Source organism: Strigops habroptila, chromosome 1 (genome assembly GCF_004027225.2).
Source record: "Strigops habroptila isolate Jane chromosome 1, bStrHab1.2.pri, whole genome shotgun sequence".
Taxonomy (NCBI): Eukaryota; Metazoa; Chordata; class Aves; order Psittaciformes; family Psittacidae; genus Strigops; species Strigops habroptila.
This window is the reverse complement of record NC_044277.2, coordinates 39,987,295-40,008,855: the sequence shown is the minus strand read 5'-3', so window position 1 is coordinate 40,008,855 and position 21,561 is coordinate 39,987,295. Positions and strand designations below refer to the sequence as shown.

The 21,561-nt window shown below is 36.3% G+C and overlaps 1 protein-coding gene across 1 annotated transcript in view; it reads left to right on the top strand.

Annotated features, from left to right (window-relative positions):
- RP1 (RP1 axonemal microtubule associated) overlaps positions 1-21,561 on the top strand; it is a 193,036-nt gene that overhangs the window by 58,240 nt on the left and 113,235 nt on the right. The window contains 8 exon segments of the mRNA XM_032919831.1: positions 364-566; positions 4,257-4,346; positions 6,596-6,728; positions 7,009-7,160; positions 9,306-9,460; positions 12,484-12,542; positions 12,891-12,935; positions 16,950-17,113. Of these exon segments, the coding sequence (XP_032775722.1) occupies positions 364-566; positions 4,257-4,346; positions 6,596-6,728; positions 7,009-7,160; positions 9,306-9,460; positions 12,484-12,542; positions 12,891-12,935; positions 16,950-17,113 (1,001 nt within the window).

Genomic DNA, 21,561 nt, shown 5'->3' with positions numbered 1-21,561 from the left:
AGGAGTATTAACAAGTAATGCTACTCCTTTCTAAACGTCAGGCTAAGGAACTAGAAATGTTGATTTAATGCCATAGTTCTGCATCACAGCATCCTTACTCTACATCAGAATATGTATGAAGAATAATATGATGATAGTGCATGTGAGAGATACTTGTTCTTTTCCAGCTGATTCTTGTGGCTCTATTAATCAGTATGTTTTGGTCTAGACAAGAAACATACATCAATCATTTCAGAGTATCTCCCTTGCCATGAAAAAATACAATCGCCTCTCTGTTATGGTCTCCTTATGTGCTGAAGTTGCAACAGCAACTGGCAGTTTCATGATGATTTTTGTCTCCCACTAATGTTCTGTATTTCACAGAGGAAATGCGAAATCCCCAAGGTGGTGAGTGTCCCCTTCCTTCAGATGATGAATGGAAAGTGTCAGTGCTGACAGGAAATGTAGGAACAGAAGCAAATGTCGTTCTCTGGATATATGGAGACAGAGGAGTAGCTGGACCAATAACTCTTGGCAAGGACAACAGAAAGCAGCTGTTTCTTCCCAGGCAGGAAGATGAATTTCAGGTAGCTAATGAAGGCTAAGAACATTATTTTAATATGTACCTTTCCAAAGATTATTCTGTCATGTGAAAACAAAAAATGTTTTTCTCCTATGTTTACTGCATAAAATAAATCTCTATCTAATCTCTATGAATTCTGCATTCAATCAGCTTGGTGCATACAGAGGAAATACTCTTTCAACCCCCTCTCCCTCATACAGTAGTCCAAATGGGACAACTGAAGGAGTAAATTGATTTCTTTAAGGCAGTTGATTTGAAAGTAGCTTTGGAAACTGTCCACTTCTGAACAAACCATGTCTGATGTAAGACTTGTATCTTTGGTAATTAAATCTTCATGTATACAGTTTTCAAAGCATAATATAAAATCTATACTGTGGAACTAGTTCAGTTAAGGAAGAAAACCCTTTTTATAGCCTCCATATTATAAATAGCTGAAATGCCTGAAGTTTTACCTATGGAATTACTAAAAGCCCAATCAAAACTACACGTTAGCATGCCATGAAAACACAGAGTTCTGCTATTATTTAAGAATAACCCCACCTCTGTTGTAGTAAGGAAATTATGTCTAGGAAGGATGAGAGGAAATTACCAAAGGGGCTAAAATTTGTTTTGCTTAAATCTTTCTGTCTGAGATGCATGTAACACACTCATGTCTTCACCTAACTGAAGCAGAACTTATATTCATCACATTTTGTGCAAATTTTTTTTCCACACTCATCAACTCTTCTAATACAATCTTAGCACAAACCAAGATCGCTACTCTCGATATTACTAATAACACTCTCTATGAATAGAGCATAGGCAGGAAGATAACCAATTGTAATGTTCATTTTAAAAGTATGTAGGCTATATATTATGATCCATGGGGAATCCTGTTCTCCTAATTAGTGAATAATTTATAAGCAACATTGGGTAACGGCATGTTTGCAGTGTTAATCCATACATTCTTAAGAGATGGACCAATTCCTCTTCTCTAAAATAGATATTGCCCATTATGGCTGAGTGCTGGGGATATTGATCTACTGAGAGAGCAGAATCTTTCATCACCTGGGGCTGCTACTATGGTTCTTTACATCTCTCTTGACACTATTGCTTTCAGGCATGAAACAGCAAATGTCACCAAAGCACTTTTCACTCTTTAGTCTGCAGTAGATAAATCCACAAAGAAAAAGCCTCTGAGTAAGAGCTCTTTCTTCTTTTTTTCTCTTCAAACTTTATCCTGTACTTGCTTTGCAGGATAAGTTTTGAAATGAAAGTAGGAATGTAAGACTTGACTTACTTAAAAAAAATTCTACTTTTTTACCATTTACATCTTTGAGCTTGATATGTTTCCACTGGTATTTTCTAGAGCAGAAGATACCAAATTTTATTTTTTAAAGAAATCAACTTAATCATAGCTCTGGCCAAGAGTTCTAGGAAGAAAACAGGTTTCAAAAGCCTGTAATAATAAGGTAATTTGAAATCAGATTTTTAACCTTTCACTTATCAGCAGTATGCCCAACTACGAAAAATTTGAGCAGAATTAATCTGTGGTCTTCTCTCTCTTACCTTAGCCAGGTGAGTAGTCACTGCCAGTTAAATCTTTCTAAGATTGTGCATGAAAAAAATCAAGGCTACCTGAGGGTTTTTTCTGGTAGACCTCTGCTTGTTTTAGGCGGAAATCACTCTTTGTATTCTGACAAAGTCCAGTATGTTTGTGTTTTGTATTGATACATGAAATTATAATGTAACTATTTTTTTTTTTTAACCAAGAGGCTTAAGAGAGATTCATTAGAATAAACAGACAACATGACAGCAATGTGTATTCAGTGAACATCAGCTCTGTGAATGAGAAGACAGTATCTCATGTTACTTGAGACTCTCTTAGTTGGTTTGTGAAATGCAGGAAATGACAATAGTTCTTTTTTAAGTCAAGCTGTATATATATGCCCTTACTTTACTACTGCTTTAATCCCAAAGTCTCCAGGTTACCTCTGGTAAGACTACTTATAGAGAGAAATATTATGCAGCATAAGCAAGGATATCAGAAACTGACTCCACCAAACAAAGCTATTTTCTTAAGCTGATGGAACAGGCAGGAATCATATTGTCACATCAGTGTTGCAAGCCTGGAGTTAGCATTTATTTTGTTAATAAAATTCAGGTCGATGTAGCAACTATACCAATACAAATACAGGTGTGAATTCCACAGATTCTTTCTCAAACAGCCTTTGTGATTTGCTGAGTGCATTTCAATGTCCAGGAAACCAAGAGTAAAAGTTATTTGCTTCTAGAAATCTTTGACTAAACCATAGTAATGCTGTGACTCTAACATAAAAGTGTATTATACAAGAGCACAAAAGCTGATATAGGAACTGAGGTAATTCTGATCTCTGAAAAGAAAAGAGGGGTTTTTATTAATCAAGATAAAGAAAGAGTGGATAATACACTAGTAGGTGTTTCTAAGAGAATGAAAAGAAAATAATTTTTGTATAGGGAAAATAAGTTTTTTTTGAATGTAAATGATGGAGAGGATTAGGCTGTTACCAACCTTTTACTAATAGAATTGTTGAGAAATAACATGCTAATGCACTTACTTTTTCTTCCCTAGTGCTACATTATAAATGCCCTAAAATGATTTATGCTCACTTTAAATAATGGCTAGACTTCAAATAAATCCCAGATAAGTGGGATAGGATGGGGTTTCATAGAGTAGATTTCATAAGAGCACGTATAATGCTTGAAAGTGCAATGACAGTGCAAATTACTGCAAATCATGGTGAGAAGGCAAAGACAGTATCAGTAACTTGCATAGTTTGCCAGCTTTTGAAAGCTTATACTTTAAGGATTTCAAAAGTTTTATATCCTTCATTTTGACAGACTAGGGTTTATGCTCATGTTGCTGTGCTCCATTATAAAAAATTTGTGACCTGTAGTTTAGTGGATTAAATTTTGTATTCTTGTTGCTCTCATGAATGGCCCTCACCAACTTTTTTTTACTCTTCAAACTTTGAATATTCAAAAGTCTGCTAACTCATTTCTCTGGCAAGCATTGTGACTTTGCTAGACTATAATATGGTCAAATTGGAGCTTAGACAGAAATCTGCTTAGACAAAACAGAAGCAGTCTCTTTTCTGGATCCTCTAAGCCAAAATTTGCCAATCAAATATTGTGCGCTGTTTGTGTACACTCAGATACTATAATGGTTCAGAGAAATCTAGAACCAGTTAGAAAGATAAAGATGCAGTTGTATGTATGTCTTCCCTCCCTCCCTTCCCCCCGATGTGATGTAGCTATATTTTTTCGAGAAATATGGCCCAAATTGAATATGCCATTTGAATGAATGGCAAAATGTAGAAATACAGGGCAAATGGGGTTTGTGCATAAATGAAAACAGGGGGTTTGAGTTATTTCACATGTGATGATTGAAAAAACAGGAAGAGAAATGTTTAGGGTATTTTTCTGGCAAGATGTCCTAAAGGCTGTAACAGTTTTAGCTATAGAAATCATAAGCCTGTGCTTGCCGTTGGGATGCTACTTCCGTATTGTGGGAGACTGAGACTGAAATGTCTTTTATCATGAACTGGATACAGTGTTAGTTTGCTAGGCATGGCCTTGCTGAATTAACATGCAGCCTCTAACACACAAGTTTAAAGTGTAAGTTATATGTATTTTTGAATGTAATTATATGTTGCACTGCTTTGGCTTTATTCAGGTCAAAATAAAAACCATTGGCAATATCTACAAGATAAGAATTGAACTTGACGGATTACAGAATGAGCAATCAGAGTGGAATTTACAAAGGGTGAGATTTGTTTTGGTGATTTTTTTTCCCATTTTATTTCTTTTTATAGAAACTAAAAGCCCATCTTTTCATTAACCCATATTTTCATGAATCGAAAATGCCGACTGTGATACATTCTTATTGCTTTGTGTTCTTAGGTTGCGTTAGAGATGACAAAAGAGGGTGGTGAGACACCAGAACAGGTTGCCCAGAGAAGTTATGGATGTCCCATCCCTGGCAGTGTTCAAGACCAGGCTGGATGAGGCTTTGAGCAACCTGGTCTAATGGAAGGTGTCCCTGCCTATGGTAGAGGAGTTGGAACTAGATGATCTTTAAGGTCCCTTCCAACCCAAACCATTCTATGGCTCTATGATTCTGTGTAAAGCACTGATACAGTCCATTTCCTGAGAGCTGGAAAAATGTAGGATTATTATGCAATTATTTCTAATTCATGTAGTTTGTAGATAGCAATTTTTGGTGTACTGATTGGTTCTAACAAGTTTTGCTTTCTGAAAGCTTACCTGCACTCTTCACTGTGTGTTAGGGAGATTTTAGCTATAAATTCCATCTATGAAAAATTGAAAATGATGCAGCAACAATCATTCCATGACAACTACATGTGAAGAATGAACAAAGTTTGCTTAAAGGCAGGCTAGAAAAAGAAATTGCTGGGTTTTTTTCAGTTTGATGAATTAATTCTTCTTCTCTGCTTCTGTTTTAACTCTATTTTTCTCATGATGTTTAAGGGTGTTCACCAGATTAAATTTATACTAAATTCCTGTTGACACTGAGCCCCACGTAAGATTTAATTCAGAATTGTGGTTAAGTATTTTTCTTCTGTTTCTTACTTTGAATCTGTAAAAACTGCAAGTTTATCCTTTGCATTTAATTAATCTTAAAAAGCCTGGTTTAGACAACCAGAGAGATTTTTACGTTAGCACAAAGGCTGTACCTGTTACTATGACAAAACTGAATGTAAGTAGAAATATTTCAGTTGATAAATGGTTGCAGGAATCCTACTTTCCATCCCAGTGGTTACAAAATATTTCTTTAACATACTGGTCCAAATTTTGTAGGATAACCCTGGGATTTAAAATATTTATTTTCATGGAAAGAACTCAGGTTGATTTTCTGACAAGCCGTTAATATTTGCAATTGTTATGAATCAGCAGGGGGAGCTCTCTCAATAAACATTACAGATGAAGAATCACTGCTGCAAACGCATTTCATGTTACAATAAATATCTACTTTGGTGTTAAAAGCAGTGTTTATTTTACTTAAAATACTGTTTTACTGTAAAAGTGGGATAAAGGCATATATTGTCCTGATTTCCGAAGTGTTAGACTTTGAATGTGAATACTTGTTTTTATAATTTTGTTTGCAAGGCTTATGCATACAATAAGCACATTCAAAACACAAGTGCAGAAAGACAGTTTTCTGGCACTGATTTCCATTTGCTAGTCAAGGCCTATGGAAAAAATTGTAGTGAGCATTGCTGTAATTCAAGATCAACAAAAACTGCTCTCATAAAAATGAGGAAAGGCTGCTTTAGTTACAAGAAACAAGTAAGACAGCTATCATAATGTAGAGTGGCAAATAACTCAAGAATTTGAATTTTAACTATCTTCAGAGAAATGTGTGGAGGGTGCTGGTACTCAGGTTGTCTTTCATTCTTTCTGCTGTAGAAGAGCCAAATATAATATAAATTAACTTAATATTTCACCATAACCTCTCCTTGCCAAAGTTCAGAAGGATGCAGATGGTGAGTTTCACCCTGTTTTCATTTTAAAATAAAAAAAGTATCGATCTTTCCACATGTTCCAAAGGTCAGTCTCACCTAACCTCACCTACCAGAAAGTTTTCAGTCTTTAGTACTCCAGTCAGTGTTACATAGAGATGGCTTACTTACAGAAATCGGAATTGGTGAAGTTTTTTTTTGTGGCAAAAAAGCAGGATTCAATTACAGCTTTGTTTGTTCCAAGAATAACGTAATTTTAAAGTCCAGAGTGTATTCAAAGACTAAAGGCTGGAGGTTTCAGCTGCAATACCACAGGTGTGACTAAAGATCCTCTCTAGTGATGAGCCAAGTTGCAAAGTAGCTGCCAAATAAAAATGTTTTCATACTGCAAATTTGTATGTCATATTTTCTGATTGTGTTATTGTTTTCTGAGGTAGAAGAAAAGATAGATACAAAAATATGTTTTGCTGTTGAGAAGCAAAGCACTAGAAAGAGTGGACTGAGTCACAGCTTGGAATTGCTTCTTCTCTAGGTGACACTGCAACATCTAAAGAGCAAAAGAACACTGAATTTTCCAACAAACACCTGGTTGTCAAAGAATCGTGATGATAGAGAATTGCTTTGTGAACTTCCAGTAGTGAAAGCTGGGAAGCCTGTCTATCCAAGTATGTGTGTACTTCAGTTGCACAGTTGTTTATATATCACTTACCTCTTTTTCAGTACTAATGTCATCTGAATTATATTCCATTTGCTGTACATTCATAAATGTGGTCTTAAGCAATCTTAAAAACAGTTAGGCAGGCTGATTTCTGGACAGTATATTCCAGAAAATTAATTGCAGATAAGACATGCTGGCATTGTTTTGTTTCGATTAAGCTAGAATAGTGAATAAAACCAGTTGTGCTACACATAACTTGTATTTTTTCTTTTGATTATTTTCGGAAGTTGTCGTATACCATGTTTATGTCTATACTGGGGACTTTGAGCAAACTGATACAGATTATGCAGTTTACCTGTGCATCTATGGAAAAAGAGGAGATTCTGGTCTGAGACTTCTACATAAAACTGGTATACCAGTCACTTTTCAGAGAGGAATGGTAAGTCTGAAAAACCATTTGCTTAGTCATATAAGTAACTTATATGTGTCTTAACAGGTACCTAATAAAAAAGATCACAGAAGTTTACCTTTATTATTATTACCAAAATAATTTTTAGGAACTAAGGAAAATAATTTACTACTGATCCAGAAATGACTAGAATGAGTGAAAACATAGGCAAGAAAAGGGGAAGAAAAATTATTTGAAGAACCGCCTTAAGGGTGATAAGAAGAGCTGCCTATGAATTTAAAATACTCTGTTGAGCTGGCTCCAAATAAGTGCACAGAAATTGTTCTGTGATCTCAGATCTTAGTAGGACTGTTTGTTAAGCAATTTTTTAATGTCTAAATGTATAGATTATATATAAATTTTTTAATGTATAGTATTGTGATTAATACAGGATAGTTTTAAAGTAATTTTTCTTTAAATTACCTCCTAGCTCCTCCATGAGTAAAATATTCATCATCCTGATTTTCTGCAGTGGTGTATGGTTTCAGGAATTTCAGGAACTACTGAATTTAATCTTAGCCCTGCCAGTAGCCTTCTTAAGACCTTCTATTAAGCTTGTACCTTCCTTTACGAGTTATTGAGAATTAGCACTTTTATGTCTAACAAATGGTATCATGGTCTTAGTGGAACACTTAATTACAAAATAAAAAGTAGTATCTAAGTTGCCAAGAATAGCAATAACCTGCTGGGAAACCTCAGTGGTAGCTATACTACTTTAAAATGTATATTTTATGCCATTTTAAATATATAAGATGAAGTTCTATTCAAATTGAAATTCAGGATTTAAGTGGAGATTTCTAGAGGGATTAGTCTTGCCAGATTGATAGTAAATTCAGGATATTATTTATACAGGGGCTAAGGGTTGTAGTTCAAAGTACATTTTGTTATGAAGTAAAGCTTTCCTGAGTGACCACTTTGTGTATGCTTCTGTTTTGCTGCATAACCAGTTTAACTTTTCTGAGCAACCACAGCTGTAACTGAGATTTGTTCAAAGAGAATTCTGCTCTGCACCTAGTAAGCTCTTTGAAATGCTAAATATGCTGATAAACTAACCTCTCGGTTTCTAGGTTGAGCACCCCAACTACTTTACATCTTTTGCAGGTTTTGGCAATAATCTCAGTGTTTTAACTATATAAGTAAAATGAAATATTATGTAGATGACCTTTCAAAAACCAGATTTCAGCATTTGTGGAAAACCTGGTACTATGGAAAAAGTGTAAAAGTGAAATCACTGGGGAAATCAGTTCTGTTTCACTGAACTCTTTGGGTGGATGCAGTAAGTAATGCATAGAGTCATAAAGATAATGAAGATAAAAAGAAATATTGAAAAGCTGCAGTCCTGCCTGTGCACAGTTTGCGGCAGGGATCCTTCAGAGAGAATAGCTTGTGATCATATGTTACATATACACAAGGGAGAAGTTGCACAAGCAGTCTCAATTCTGCCATGTGCTAAAGACCAAGAAGTTTACAGATAAGATTTTTCCAGTGTAATTCTTTCCTTCATTTTCCTTTTACTGAGTTATCTGGACTTTACATTTGGAGAGAGAAAGCTATATGCTTTTTACTGTGACAGAAAATCACCAACTTGAACCCTTCACCTGATTAGCTTCATGCTCCTATGAAAACAATCTTTACTAGCTGTAAGCACAAGCTTAAATGAATAACAAGAGGAAAGCAGTGTATCAGATTTCAGTTACTTCCAGCAGAATAAAAGTGTAAATAGAGGAGGTGAGACCAAAAAGAGAAAAGGATGAGAAAGCCTGTTTTTTAAATAAATATATAAAAAGGAAAGAATAGCTTCAACTCATTCTTGCCTGAAGAATAGTTGTAAATGGCAAGGTATTGAAACAGTGGTGAAGGGTTGTGTGCAGCTCTTTGGGTGATGGATGAAGAAACAATTTTTTCGGGATTATTACTGCAGTCTGGTTTATAGTTGTGTTTTCTCATTTGCTCTGATAGGTAATCAGAAGACATTTAACTTTTCAGATGCAAGCACTGTGAAAACAGTTCAGCTGTCATTAAAAACAACGGGAATCTTTGTATACTGTGAGAGTTAATCAGGCTTTTAAAACACTTCAACTTCCGGTTTGATTTAGTGGTGGCAGATTGCGGACTGCTGTCTCCTCCGTCTTCTAGGTCAATGCTTTTGAAGTGGAAGCTGTATCTCTTGGAAAACTGCAGAAGGTGCTGTTGCGCTGTGAGGCTAATGCGAAGTCCCAGTATTGGTACTGTGATAAAGTCATTGTTAGAGAAGCTAAGAACGACTCGGAATATGTTTTCAATTGTGCAAGGTAGTTTTTACAACAATATTCTTATATATTCTTAAATACGTATCACCAACATTATTATGCCAATCAAGGTACTAAATATGAATTTTCCAGAGGAAGACAAATCTGGGTTATTTTGCACTTTCATAAAACCCACAAAAATGTGTTCCAGAATAGACTGCTGGAGTCAATATCCTGCATGTTCCATAACAAAAGTTAAAGGTTTATATTGTGGCTGTGTTTCTAGATTGTACAGTGCAACCTTATCAAACAAGGATTACTGCTATAAGTGTGACTTATCTGTTCAGGAAAGAAAGATAAAGCACACAAAAAGGTTCAAAATTAGTTGTATTTCTAAATGGGAAAGAAAACAGATTTGCCATCTAGAAGCAGCATTCGCTTTCTTTATGAACAGTAGCATTGCTAGAGAGAAAAATGTGATGCCCAAAGTCAGAATTATTTTGTGGGTTGTTCCATTGAAGTTATTAAACAACCATCTTAAAAGTCAATTGATAAATACGTGTTTTGCATGTTTGGATAAATATGACAGTAATCCTACATTAGGAGTTTCTAGTTTTGCAGTCTATCTTGGTATGTGCATCGTTAAAGTGAAATAAAGAAAGTGTAGAGAAACAATGTGATCATGTGACAAGGCACTAGAATTAATATTATTTAATTAACAATATTTCATGGAATCACAGAACACCAGGTTGGAAGGAAGCTCAAGGATCATCTAGTCCAACTTTTCTAGGCAAACCACGACCTACACTAAAGTGTCCCAGCACCCTGTCCAGCTGAATCTTAAAAGTGTCCAGTGTTGGGGAATCCACCAGTTCTCTGGGGAGATTATTCCAATAGCTAATTGTTCTTATTCTGAAAAATTTTCCTCATGTGTCCAATCAGAATCTCCCCGGGAGTAACTTGTGCCCATTACCCCTTGTCTTTTCCATGTGACTCCTTGTAAAAACGGAGTCTCCATTTTCTTTGTGGCCACCCTTTAAGTACCGGAACATGGTGATAAGGTCTCCCCTGAGCCTTCTTTTCTCAAGGCTGAACAGACCTAGTTCTCTCTCAGCCTTTCCTCATACAGCAGGCTTCCCAGTCCTTTGATCATCTTTGCAGTCCTTCTCTGGACCCTTTCCAGCCTATCTATATCTTTTTTTGTATAACAGGGGCCAAAACTAAACACAGGTGTGGTCGGACAAGTGCTGAGTAGAGGTGGGAGAAATGTTATGAATTTAATTAAGAATATTTAATAGATGCAAGATGCCTAGTTATTTTGTCTGGATTTTCATGAGTTTTTATATATAATACTGAACAACAACTTGCAATTCTTGGTGTCACATCGTCAAAAACAGGAATAAAGATGCTCTCTCACCTTGATAAACTCTAAATCTGAAATCTTTCTTCAATCAGTAGCATGTTTTTAAATAGTAGTATAAGACTGAGGATTTGTATCTACTCTCTGGAGCAGATTTGGATGCAGGCCAGCTGCCTACCTCAATCATGAAAAATCATCTCAGTTTCATGTCTGTCCTCCAGTGAGTAACACAGCTCAGGGACGTCAGGGCAACACAGTTTAGGAATGATACATGTCAGGGCACTTTGCTGTATTAATTCTGATAATTAACACCAGATGTTGACCAGCAAAAATTATCCAGTGACACATACTGTTAAGAAGAAATAGAGAGAGGGGTTTTTTTTTCATTCCTGACTTTTGTATAAGGAAACTGCCACAGAAAAAGGGTTAAAATAGGTCAGTGGTGAGGGTCAGGGGCAGCTTCCATGTTGGCCAAAATGTAAAGCTGAAATACTGTGCTCTATTCAAGGAGGGAGGGAGTTTTTGCTCTTCAGATATCTCTCTAATTTATTAAACTTCAGCCTCACAGCTTTATTTTATGTTGATATTTTATGATCCAATGTATAAACAAAATGCTGTTTTTTTGTGTTTTTTTTTTTTGTTTTTGTTTTTGGTTTTGGTTTTGTTTTTTTGTTTTTGTTTTTGTTTTTGTTTTTGTTTTTGTGTTTTTTTCTCATTTAGACAAGGAAACATCAGCATTTTATCTGATTGAAAAATCTGACATTAGTTTCTGAACATCCAACAGCCCTCATTGGGTTTCAGTTAGATAGTATTTGTTAGTTACAGACTGATACTTTTTAGCATTTAGGATTGTCAGGTTTTACCAGGAGTAATATAAATATGTAGTTGTCTAGTAAGACAAAATTTGTTTCTTAGGGACAACTTCCCATATGAATTGGCCTGCCAATGTTTTCAAGGCAAAAAATAAGGAACCTTCCAAAGCTGCTCTGGACTCATGCTGACCATCTTATACTGGATTCCCAATGGGTTTCATAGGAATCTGAATGATTTAGGTCATTCCTGGAGAGTCCATGGAAGTGGACCGAATAAATAAAAACCAACAGCCCAGAAACTTGCTGATTTAATTTTTTTTTTAACCCAGTAAAAAACTAGCTGATTTTTCACCAAGCAGGAGGAAGCTAAAACAGCTGGTAACCCATGTTCTGAATGAAAACATTTCAAAATTATCCATAGCCCAGAGTAACACGACTAAGAAACTTAACCAATGTTTGCCTCAAGTTGTACTTTTTCAGACTTATCAATCTGTCCTCAATTTCTAGGAGGAATAAGGAACAGCAATATTTGGTTCAGCCTTTGTTTTTAACACTGCTTTTAAGAAGTGGTGCAATAGATACATACAGATTATACTTGACACTCAATCCATAGTACTGAAAAAAAGTTCTGTGCCATATTCTTCTGCTTAGCTGTACAAACAAGTACAGTCATGCCACAAAAGTCTCTTAATCTGGCAGAGGTATATTTTACACTTACTCAGCTCTTACCTTTGCAGAAATAAAATTCTTTGTTGGATCTATAATTTCTATAACATCTATCAAACCAAATACTAAAATTTTAGAGCTAGAGATCCTGTTATATATATTCAGTTTGAAAATAAGATGTTGATCATTCAGTTCTATGGTAATATGGTAGAGAAAAAATTGATTCCTACCTCCTTTCTTATTCTTAGATGGCTTCCATTTATGTCCCAAGGTGTGATTCATTCAGAAATTGAGCTGTACCCTCAAGGTAAGGCTTATTCTAACTTTAGGGAAGTAAGAAATATCAGTAATTTGTAATTTTTTCTCTGAAGAAAGCTGGTCTGAATTAAAGTTACACTTTAAATATGAGAGTTAACCATTTTGCAGCTTCCTCTGTTATATTTCTGGGAGTATATCCTTTGTGTTTGCATTGTATAATGTGTGTAGGTGATTCTGAGACAGCAATGAGGAATGAATGAGAAGGAAAGCGTTTTTGTATGGGCTAGAACCACAGAATGTCTTTTTCATCTCTTCTTTCAAACCTTTGCTTTAATGTTAAAGGATAGATCCCTTCTTAAATTAAACTTTTTTTTTTTTTTTTTTTTTTTGGAGGCAGAATTTCAACTAAATCAACAGCTGAAAATGCAAGAAGAAGCAAATGGTAAATGCTGCTCCAGTCTTCTGTCTAATGAAGCCAGTTTCTGTTTCAGAACTAATCGCTTTACATATTTGTAGCTATTTGTATTTATTTTACAGCATTAATTACAACACACTGTGTGAACATTTTAGTAAACTCTGAACTTCACATTTTAATTTAAACAATAAATATCTTTGTTTATCCTTTCTTTTTATCCTGCCATTTTTCTTTCCATAACATTGATTTTCTCTCTGTTTGATTGAAAATTCTGATTTTTCTAGGAATTTTTGGTGATCTATCTTAATTTCAGTTTTTTATATGATTCTTTCTCCTGGGCTATATATAGTTTTGTTCTCAACGTTAATTTTTCATTTTCCTTTTTACTTGTGATTTCATATTTGTTCAGCTTGATTTTTCTGTCCTTGCAGCCAGTGCAATTAAATTACATTTCTTAATAGCACATAAGAGTTTCTCAGCTGCGAGAAGTGCTTCATGCAAATTATTGAACAATAATTTAGAAGCTGTTGGGAGAAAGTTTGAAAATGTTTACTCATAATTTATTATGTCAGTCAAGATATCCATGAAGACCCAAATACCTTGTCTTAAAGTGTCCGTATGGCAAGTAGTTAATGATAAAATTTGTACCCAGTTATTTTACAAATTATATTAAAATTCCACTCTATTATTAACTTTATTTTGAATCACAAGTATCTTTGCCCTGCTTCCTTTCTATGCCTTTTTCAGAAGGTATTAATTTTCTATCTGTTGATCACTCTTTGTGCCTTAGCTGTTCTTCATGCCTTGCTTCCACAAGGCCTGCACATAGAAATCCTTCTTTACGTAGTTCAAATCAGTCTGCTTCGTCCTTTCTGTACCTACAGTTGGATCTCTGTGCAGCGTCATTTAAACTGTGCTTGTCTGGTTGTGCAGTAAAAGTTGCAGCAGATAAAAATTTCCCCATAAACCTAATAAAAGATGACATAGGGTAGGAGTAAACTAACTGTATGTTCAACCAGCTTATCTTCAGAGAAGATTGGCTTTGTCTTGCAGTGAACATTTTGCTCACAGCACTCCCATCCTGACCCTGTGAGAGAAATGTCTTTGTGCTGTCCAGAACAGCTGGTCAGCTTTGTCATTGACAAAATTTACCCTCTGTCAAAACAGACCTGTTTCATGGAAACATGAGGTGGATTTGTTGCAAATATCTCAATCAAAGTTAGTTAGCCCAAAGTATAAGTGTCAAATAGCCTCTTGTTTCAGGCACTTACCAAAATATGGAACAGTGGGAAAGAGACTTGAAGTTATATATTCCACACCTACAGGGACTGCTTCAATTCCTAGCTGAGTAGATGATCTGAGATTTTGTTCATCTACTTTTTTCTCATGAGTCATTAAGGGTCTATTGGTATTCTACCTCATCAGAGCAAATCCCAGCATTTTATGCCAAAGAGAATGAGAATGATGTGTTTGTAATACTGTTTCTAGTTTCCATTTGGAAGGATGGAGGAATGTAATGAGGATTTCTGGCATCAAAGAGATAAGAAATTTTAGGATTATTCTTCTGTACCCGCACTGTCCTTCAAACACAAAGTCCTGTCTGTTTCCAAAACCCCCAAAAACCTCAAAGTCAATATAGAGGAGTGCAAACCAAAACTCCTTTGTATTATGTTTTTGGGGAAGCCTGGTTCCCTTTTTAATCTTGAGAATTGTACTTCTGTGCAAAATAGTTTACTGACACTACACCTATCATTTGGAAGTGGGAGTTGAGCTAGCTATACAGTCTGAAGAGAACCAACAGTGTTGTTTCAAAATTGCATTGCTTAATGAAAGAGAAACTTGGAGAGGATAATAGAATAGAAAAGGCCATCAAAACCACTTCAGTTACAATAAATCAGACAATGAACAAGTCCAACAAAGAATACATTTTGCCTGCTTTAAAATGAATATTTGTTTCTGAATGACTTGACTTTTTAGGAGGAGTAGTGCATTATATTTTACCCTTTGTCTACTCCATTTTTCACAAGCACTTGTAAATCGAATTGTCATTATTTTCTGGCAAAATGGTCCAAAAGAACTTTGTCTTTAAGGAATTAATATTATATTGTTTGAAAACAGAAGAGGCTGACTTTTTTGATAAATGAGCTCTTCAATGGGGCAGGGAGCCCCTGTCTTAACTCTTTGTTTCCACCTTCAGTGTGTAGAGGCTTTTCACATTCTAACTGATATTGGTCTTTTTGTAGCCAGGTGCTGTGCTACTTTTGTCAAGAAAGTGTGTCTACAGGGAAAGTGGCGAGGATGTAAATTTTCAAAAGTGCAAAGGAGTTTGTTACAAACTGGAGTCTAATCATTTTTAATGGAAATTAAAGATTATCTAGTCCACCCACCCACCATGGATAGTGACATCTTTCACTAGACCACATTGCCCAAAGCCCCATCCAGCCTGGCCTTGAGTACTTCTGAGGATGGGGCATCCACAACTTCTCTGGGAAACCTGTTCCAGTGTCTTACCACCCTTATTGTCAAAAATTCCTCCCTTACATCCTACCTAAATCTACCCTCTCAGTTTAAAACCATTCCTCCTTATCCTGTCACTATAGGCCTCGGTAAAAAGTATTTGCCTTTTTTATAAACTCCCTCTAAATATTGAAAGGTTTCAATAAGGTCTCCCTGCACCCTTCTTTTCTCCAGGGTGAACAACAACCTTTATTCATAGGGGAGGTGCTCCATCCCTCTGATCATTTTTGTGACCATCCTCTGGACCTGCTCTAACAGGTCCATGTCTGTCTTGTACTTGAGTCCCCAGAACTTGATATAGTATTCCAGGTAGGCTCTCACCAGAGTAGAGTACAGGGGAGAATCACCTTCCTCAACCTGCTAGCCAGGTTTGATTGAAGAGACCAAATGAGTGGTTGCTGTTTTCTGAATTCCCAGTTGTGTGTTTATGTGTATTTATCACCTTCCAAAACCGGGTATCAGCCAGACCTCAAAAATTTGGAAAACTGGAGATAAAACTTCCTGCTCGAGTACAGTCTTTCTTGGGCAAATTACTGAGGGATAATGGGGCAGGTCTAAGATAAATACTTCTGTCAGACAACAGATTTAATTCATGCAGGCATTACTAGACAGGTTTCTATTAATAAAACTGCAGTTTACAGTGTGGCATTTATTTATAAGATGACTGTGGGCTGGTATTTCATTTGTCGTTTGCCTTCCACAGAATGAATTTAAGTCACTAAGTGGAGCTTGTTTCATACAGGCAAAAGCTGCAATCAAAAAAGGGGTGGAGAGTGTGCAATCCCAGCTTTTCAGATGTAGAAATGTATTTTACAATTATATATTGTTCTTTCTTTAGATAAGATTTGTAGTAAGCTGCTTGCAGATACTTAAATAGCTTGCGTGCATTGTATGGGAGAAGAGATGACTTTTCAATGTTAGGGAAGTTTTATATAAAATGATTGTCTAATGGGAACTCACCTAGTGTCAGAATTTTCTCCAAAATCTTTTTTTTTTTTTCATGCTAATCTAAATGTCATGCCTCCATCCAGGCAAACAGAGCTCTTGTTGATGTGTTACATCAACATAAAATGAGAGGAAATTGTACTTAATTGGGATATGTGAATGCTTTTTCTTGTTGCATTTCTTGGTTATATATGTTATCATAATCCTAATTCTGGAGGCTGGGCTTTTTCCACGATGACCCACAGGGTTTTCTCTAGAAATCTCTGCAGGCTCTGTATTCATACATATAGCTTTAGTACACTGCAAACCTCCTAAGTCTTTAAAAGTTACACAACTTGCCCAAGATGAATTTGAATGATGTAGCATTTCACCAATCTTCTGTTGCCTCTCCAGGACCGTTGCCTTTTAGCAGGGGTGTTGGAACTAGATGATCTTAAGGTCCTTTCCAACCCTAACCATTCTATGATAGTAGTTATAGTCCCTGGGCTAAACTATGCTTTTATTTATATCTTTCAAGTAAATTGCTACATATCACTAACAGTTACAAAAGCATTTTTTTTTTTATTTTTCACTTTACAGAAGGAGACTGGAAGATTACTGTAGTCACTGGGGATTTTGAAACAGCTGGCACAACAGCCACAGTATCCCTTTACGCTTATGGAGAAAAGAAAGCTTCTGGTCCTATTATATTGGGATCTGGGAAACACCAGCTGTTTAATCCCAGCAGTGAAGATATATTTAAGGTATAGTATGGCTGTTATATAAACACTGGAGAATTAAAACCATATGCAAAATAGCTTTTCTCAAAAGTGGATAATAACAGTAATGAAAAGGACTCAAAGCAATATGTAAGGATCATTATGTGTTTCTGAGGGAGTGGCTGACTTTTATGACAGTAAGATTTAAATCAGCAAATGTATTCAGAACTGCATCAAGCAGACATGCCTCTCTCAGAATCTCCTTCATAACTGCCTTGCCTTTGCTTGATGTGCTAGTTTTAACTAGATGTTCATTTGTAGAGGTAGAAAAAAGGTTTTTTGCCTGTTCTTTGCATTGATGTAGTAAGAGAGTCCTGGCTATGGCTTATATTGCATATCTGTCTTTGGAAGCATCCAGTGTAAGTTCTTCCATGGGTTTCCTCAGACTTCCACTGAAGCACACTGCCATGTGAACCTTTTCTTGGAGGAAGTAAGAAGGAAGGAGAGGGGGTCATATCACACCAACTAGGTTAACTCAAGTGATTTGAGCTAGTGGTGTCCTACTTCTCCAAGCAAATGGAGAGATTTCTCTATTCTTCAGAGAAACCTCTGAGAGGTGCTTCAGAAGCATGACATTTCCCAGGGTTTTTCCAACTTCCTATAAGTCCTACAATTTCCTCCAATTCCTGTAGTTCCTCAGAAGTGTATCAATTGTTAAAACTGTGATATGTCATTTAGGTTGAAATAAGTTATGCATAATAAGCAGATGTTGGGGAATCAGTGACAGGTGGGACAGGAAGTTTCTCTGATTTTTTTTTAATTTTTTGTTTTCCAGTTTGAAGTACAAATATGTAAAAGTTCTTGAAGAGGCAAGTCAATGGTGGTCTTTTCCTTACATTTATTGAAGTTGAAAGTAACTTAGCTAAAGTTTTCAGATAATGCTGGTTTAAGATTATCTTATCTATCAAAACAGGAAGGTGAAATCAGTATTTATCTGAAGACTAAATTCAATTCATTCAAATCATTTCTGGCACCAGGAGGATTGTGCCAGACTCTTTTCAGTGGTGTCCAGTGACAGGATGAGGAGCAATGGCCATAAACTAAAAGAGAGGAAGTTTCACCTCAACATGAAGAAGAACTTTATGTTGAGGTTGGCAGAGCACTGGAATGGGCTGCCTGGGAGGAGTTGTGGAGTGTCCCTCTCTGGAGACATTCAAAACCCGCCTGGACATGTTCCTGTATAACCTGCTCTAGGAGGCCCTGCCTTGGCAGGAGGGTTGGACCAGATGATCTCCAGAGGTCCCTTCCAGCCCTAACGATTCTGTGATTCTGTTAGATTACCATCTTGGGTATTTATTCAGATGGTTAATGCTGTCTGACAGCAAGTTCTTACTCATTTATTCAGTTCATTGAGGGAAGTACCATTTCATTTCAGAATCCCTTTGGTCACAGATAGAATCAGAAGAAATGGCAGAGAAATGGCCCACAAAAAGAGAATGAGACAAAACCAGACTGGATTATCTTAAGAAAAATCAAGAATGCTAGTTTGATAAAAAGTGCAGTTAACTGTCTAGTAACTTGGATACCTAAAGTAAATAATTAATATTCAATATGTTCAAAATAATGAAAAAAAGAAAGCTATTAAAATTTGAGTGTATCAAATGGTGCTCCTCTATGTACTGCTGAGATTTTGTAGCTTATCTAGAACTTGATTTTGATGTTGCTTGCATTGCTGTATACAGCCAGTATAAATCCATTAACTTCAGCTATCTATGATGAAGGCTTGTGTGAATTAGATTAAAAACTGGTCGACCTCCAGTGTAACGCAGGTAGAATGTAACAAGGCTATTGCCCTTGGAGATTTCCATCTGATGGTTGCACATGAAATTCACTGAATATAATTTACAGTTGTTGTGTGATGGGGAGAGTTTTTGTTTCTGGCTGGAGTCTTGGGTTCTAGGTTCTCACAAGATAGATGTGTGTAAACTGCATTATATTTGCCCTTTTGGCTTAGAAATTTTTCTTACCAGATGGGAAGGTCAGGGAATGGGAAAGAAAAGAAATTTAAATTTGATGGATTTCCCTTTCTGCTCTGTAATTGTTCCTGTGTGTTCAAAGAAACTACTTCTAGGCTATGATTTTCTGCTTCTGTTACTATTCAGATATAGTTTTTAGGACATAATTTTTCTGTTGGGAGTCATTCCTCCTCCAATAGAGGGATATCAATCTACCATAAGTTACAGCTTTCATCACAACTGTGATCTGTTTCCTACATTTCCTCTGGTGTCATCACAGTCCCTAAGTATTTCTCAGTATTTAAAAAATACTGATTTCAGCAGTATGTTGCTCAAGACACTGAAAATTTAATTATACTATAAATTACATTCTCCAGAGCCCTGTATTCTGCATCATAATTCTTTGGAACATGGTGAATTATCTCTTATGAGTGTACACACTGTTTGATAAAGAAATTATTTTTATAAGTATTCTTTTAATGTTTGGTCATGCCAAATATTCCCTTCTGTGTCAAAGAGAACTAAGCAGAAGACTATAAGCCTATTATCTTCCGTAAAAGCCAGCTACAATCTTTCAATTTTTATTACTTCAGTACAGAATAATTCCATACCTTTGGATACAAGTTCTGCTCTTCTAGTAATAATGAAGTCAGTAAAAGCACTGATTGGTTTGGTAGATCTGCTTTTAAAATACTGTATGCTAGCCTTAGTGCGAGTGGCAGGACCTAGCACCTCCTTAGCAAACCTCCATGCTTTGCTTTGTGAGTTTGTTTCATTACTGGCTCTGCAATCTCTTTAGGGCAATGTTGGTCTTACTGATCTCAACACGTTGTCAAGTTTGTCTTAAATAACACTATATTGACAGGCTGAGAAAATCTGGGCTGTTCACTGGAGAAGAGAAGGCTGTGTGGAGACCTCATAGCAGCCTTCCAGTATCTGAACGGGGCCTACAAGGATGCTGGAGAGGGACTCTTCATCAGGGACTGTAGCGACAGGACAAAGGGTAATGAGTTCAAACTTAAACAGAGGAAGTTCAGGTTAGATATGAGGAAGAAGTTCTTTACTGTGAGGGTGGTGAGGCACTGGAACAGGTTGAATAGAGAATTGGTAAATGCTCCATCCCTCTCAGTGTTCAAGGCCAGGCTGGACAGAGCCTTGGGCGACATGGTCTAGTGTGAGGCATCCCTGCCCATGGCAGGGGAGTTGGAACTAGATGATCTTAAGGTCTTTTCCAACCCAAACCATTCTGTGATTCTATGATATTAAGCTATTAAGAATGCTGGATTTTTTTTCCAAAGAAACGCACAAAATTGTAACTTTAACCTTATGTTATATTTTGTAGTAGATGGCTCTTTTTGTAAGGAAGACAGTTCCATGTTTGTAAGCATGGGTCATGGAGTGTGCATGATATTTTAGGAGAATTGGAAACTGGAATCCATCCCTGCTGTGAATTTTTCTGCATGAGCCCATTTCTCTAACTTGTAAAGCTAGTGGCATATCCAGTTACACTATTTAGAGTTTCTTCATCTGTATAAACAGTCTTTTAAACACTGCCATACTCTACCAGGGCAAGATGCCAGAAAGTGATAGAGGTAGATGAAAAGCAGAGCTCATACTAATATTTGTAGAGATAATTGATCATAAAACTTAATAAATAGTGTTCCTGTGATGAGATTGTATAAATCTTGGCCTTTTTCCTTCCAGTTACATGTACCTTGTTTGTAAAGAATTGTGTTCATCAGGTGCGCCTTATGCTCTATTGCATCACATGGAGATGTTAGAAGTTTATCTGTTGGTTTTCATTTTGGTTTCCTCCTGTTTAAATAAAATTATCAGTCATTTTAAATAATCTATGCATTAGTAATTGAAACTCCTTCCTTTAAAATCAGCCGTACTGTAAGAATCTGTAATGTTCCATTGCATGTCTTTCTATCCTATACCCTGGATCCATATTCATTCTTTCATCAGTCAAAACTGAGATCTCTAAAGCAAAATGAGAAGCAGTGGGGAGAAACCCAAATGTTATAAAAATAGGCTGAAACAAATTGATTTTCATGCCTTTCCTCCCATTGTTAAAATAAAAGAGCCTGTAATGAGCTCAGTGAGAATTATTCTCAAGTGGGAAGATTGCAGAAGTAACTGCAAGCACTAATGTAGCTATCCCTTCTCTTAACCATGGGACTGCCAGTGCCTAAAAGCTGGGCATAGCTTGTGTTCTGCTGTTTTCCAGCTGTCTCTGTTTGCCATAATGGCCATTTAGGTCCAGTTGAATAAAACTTGGAGAAACTAAGGCTTTAGTCAGATATGCTTAAGACAGCATAAAACAATCATACTGCTGGCTTTAACTCCACTTGAAACTGTCCATCTCTCTGCAAAATGTATATGATAACAACATGAACCTCATTCTGTACTGAGGTAAAAGGAAGAAGTATGTAAAACAGACTCCATCAGCTACAGGCTGTGCATAAAGCAAAATTT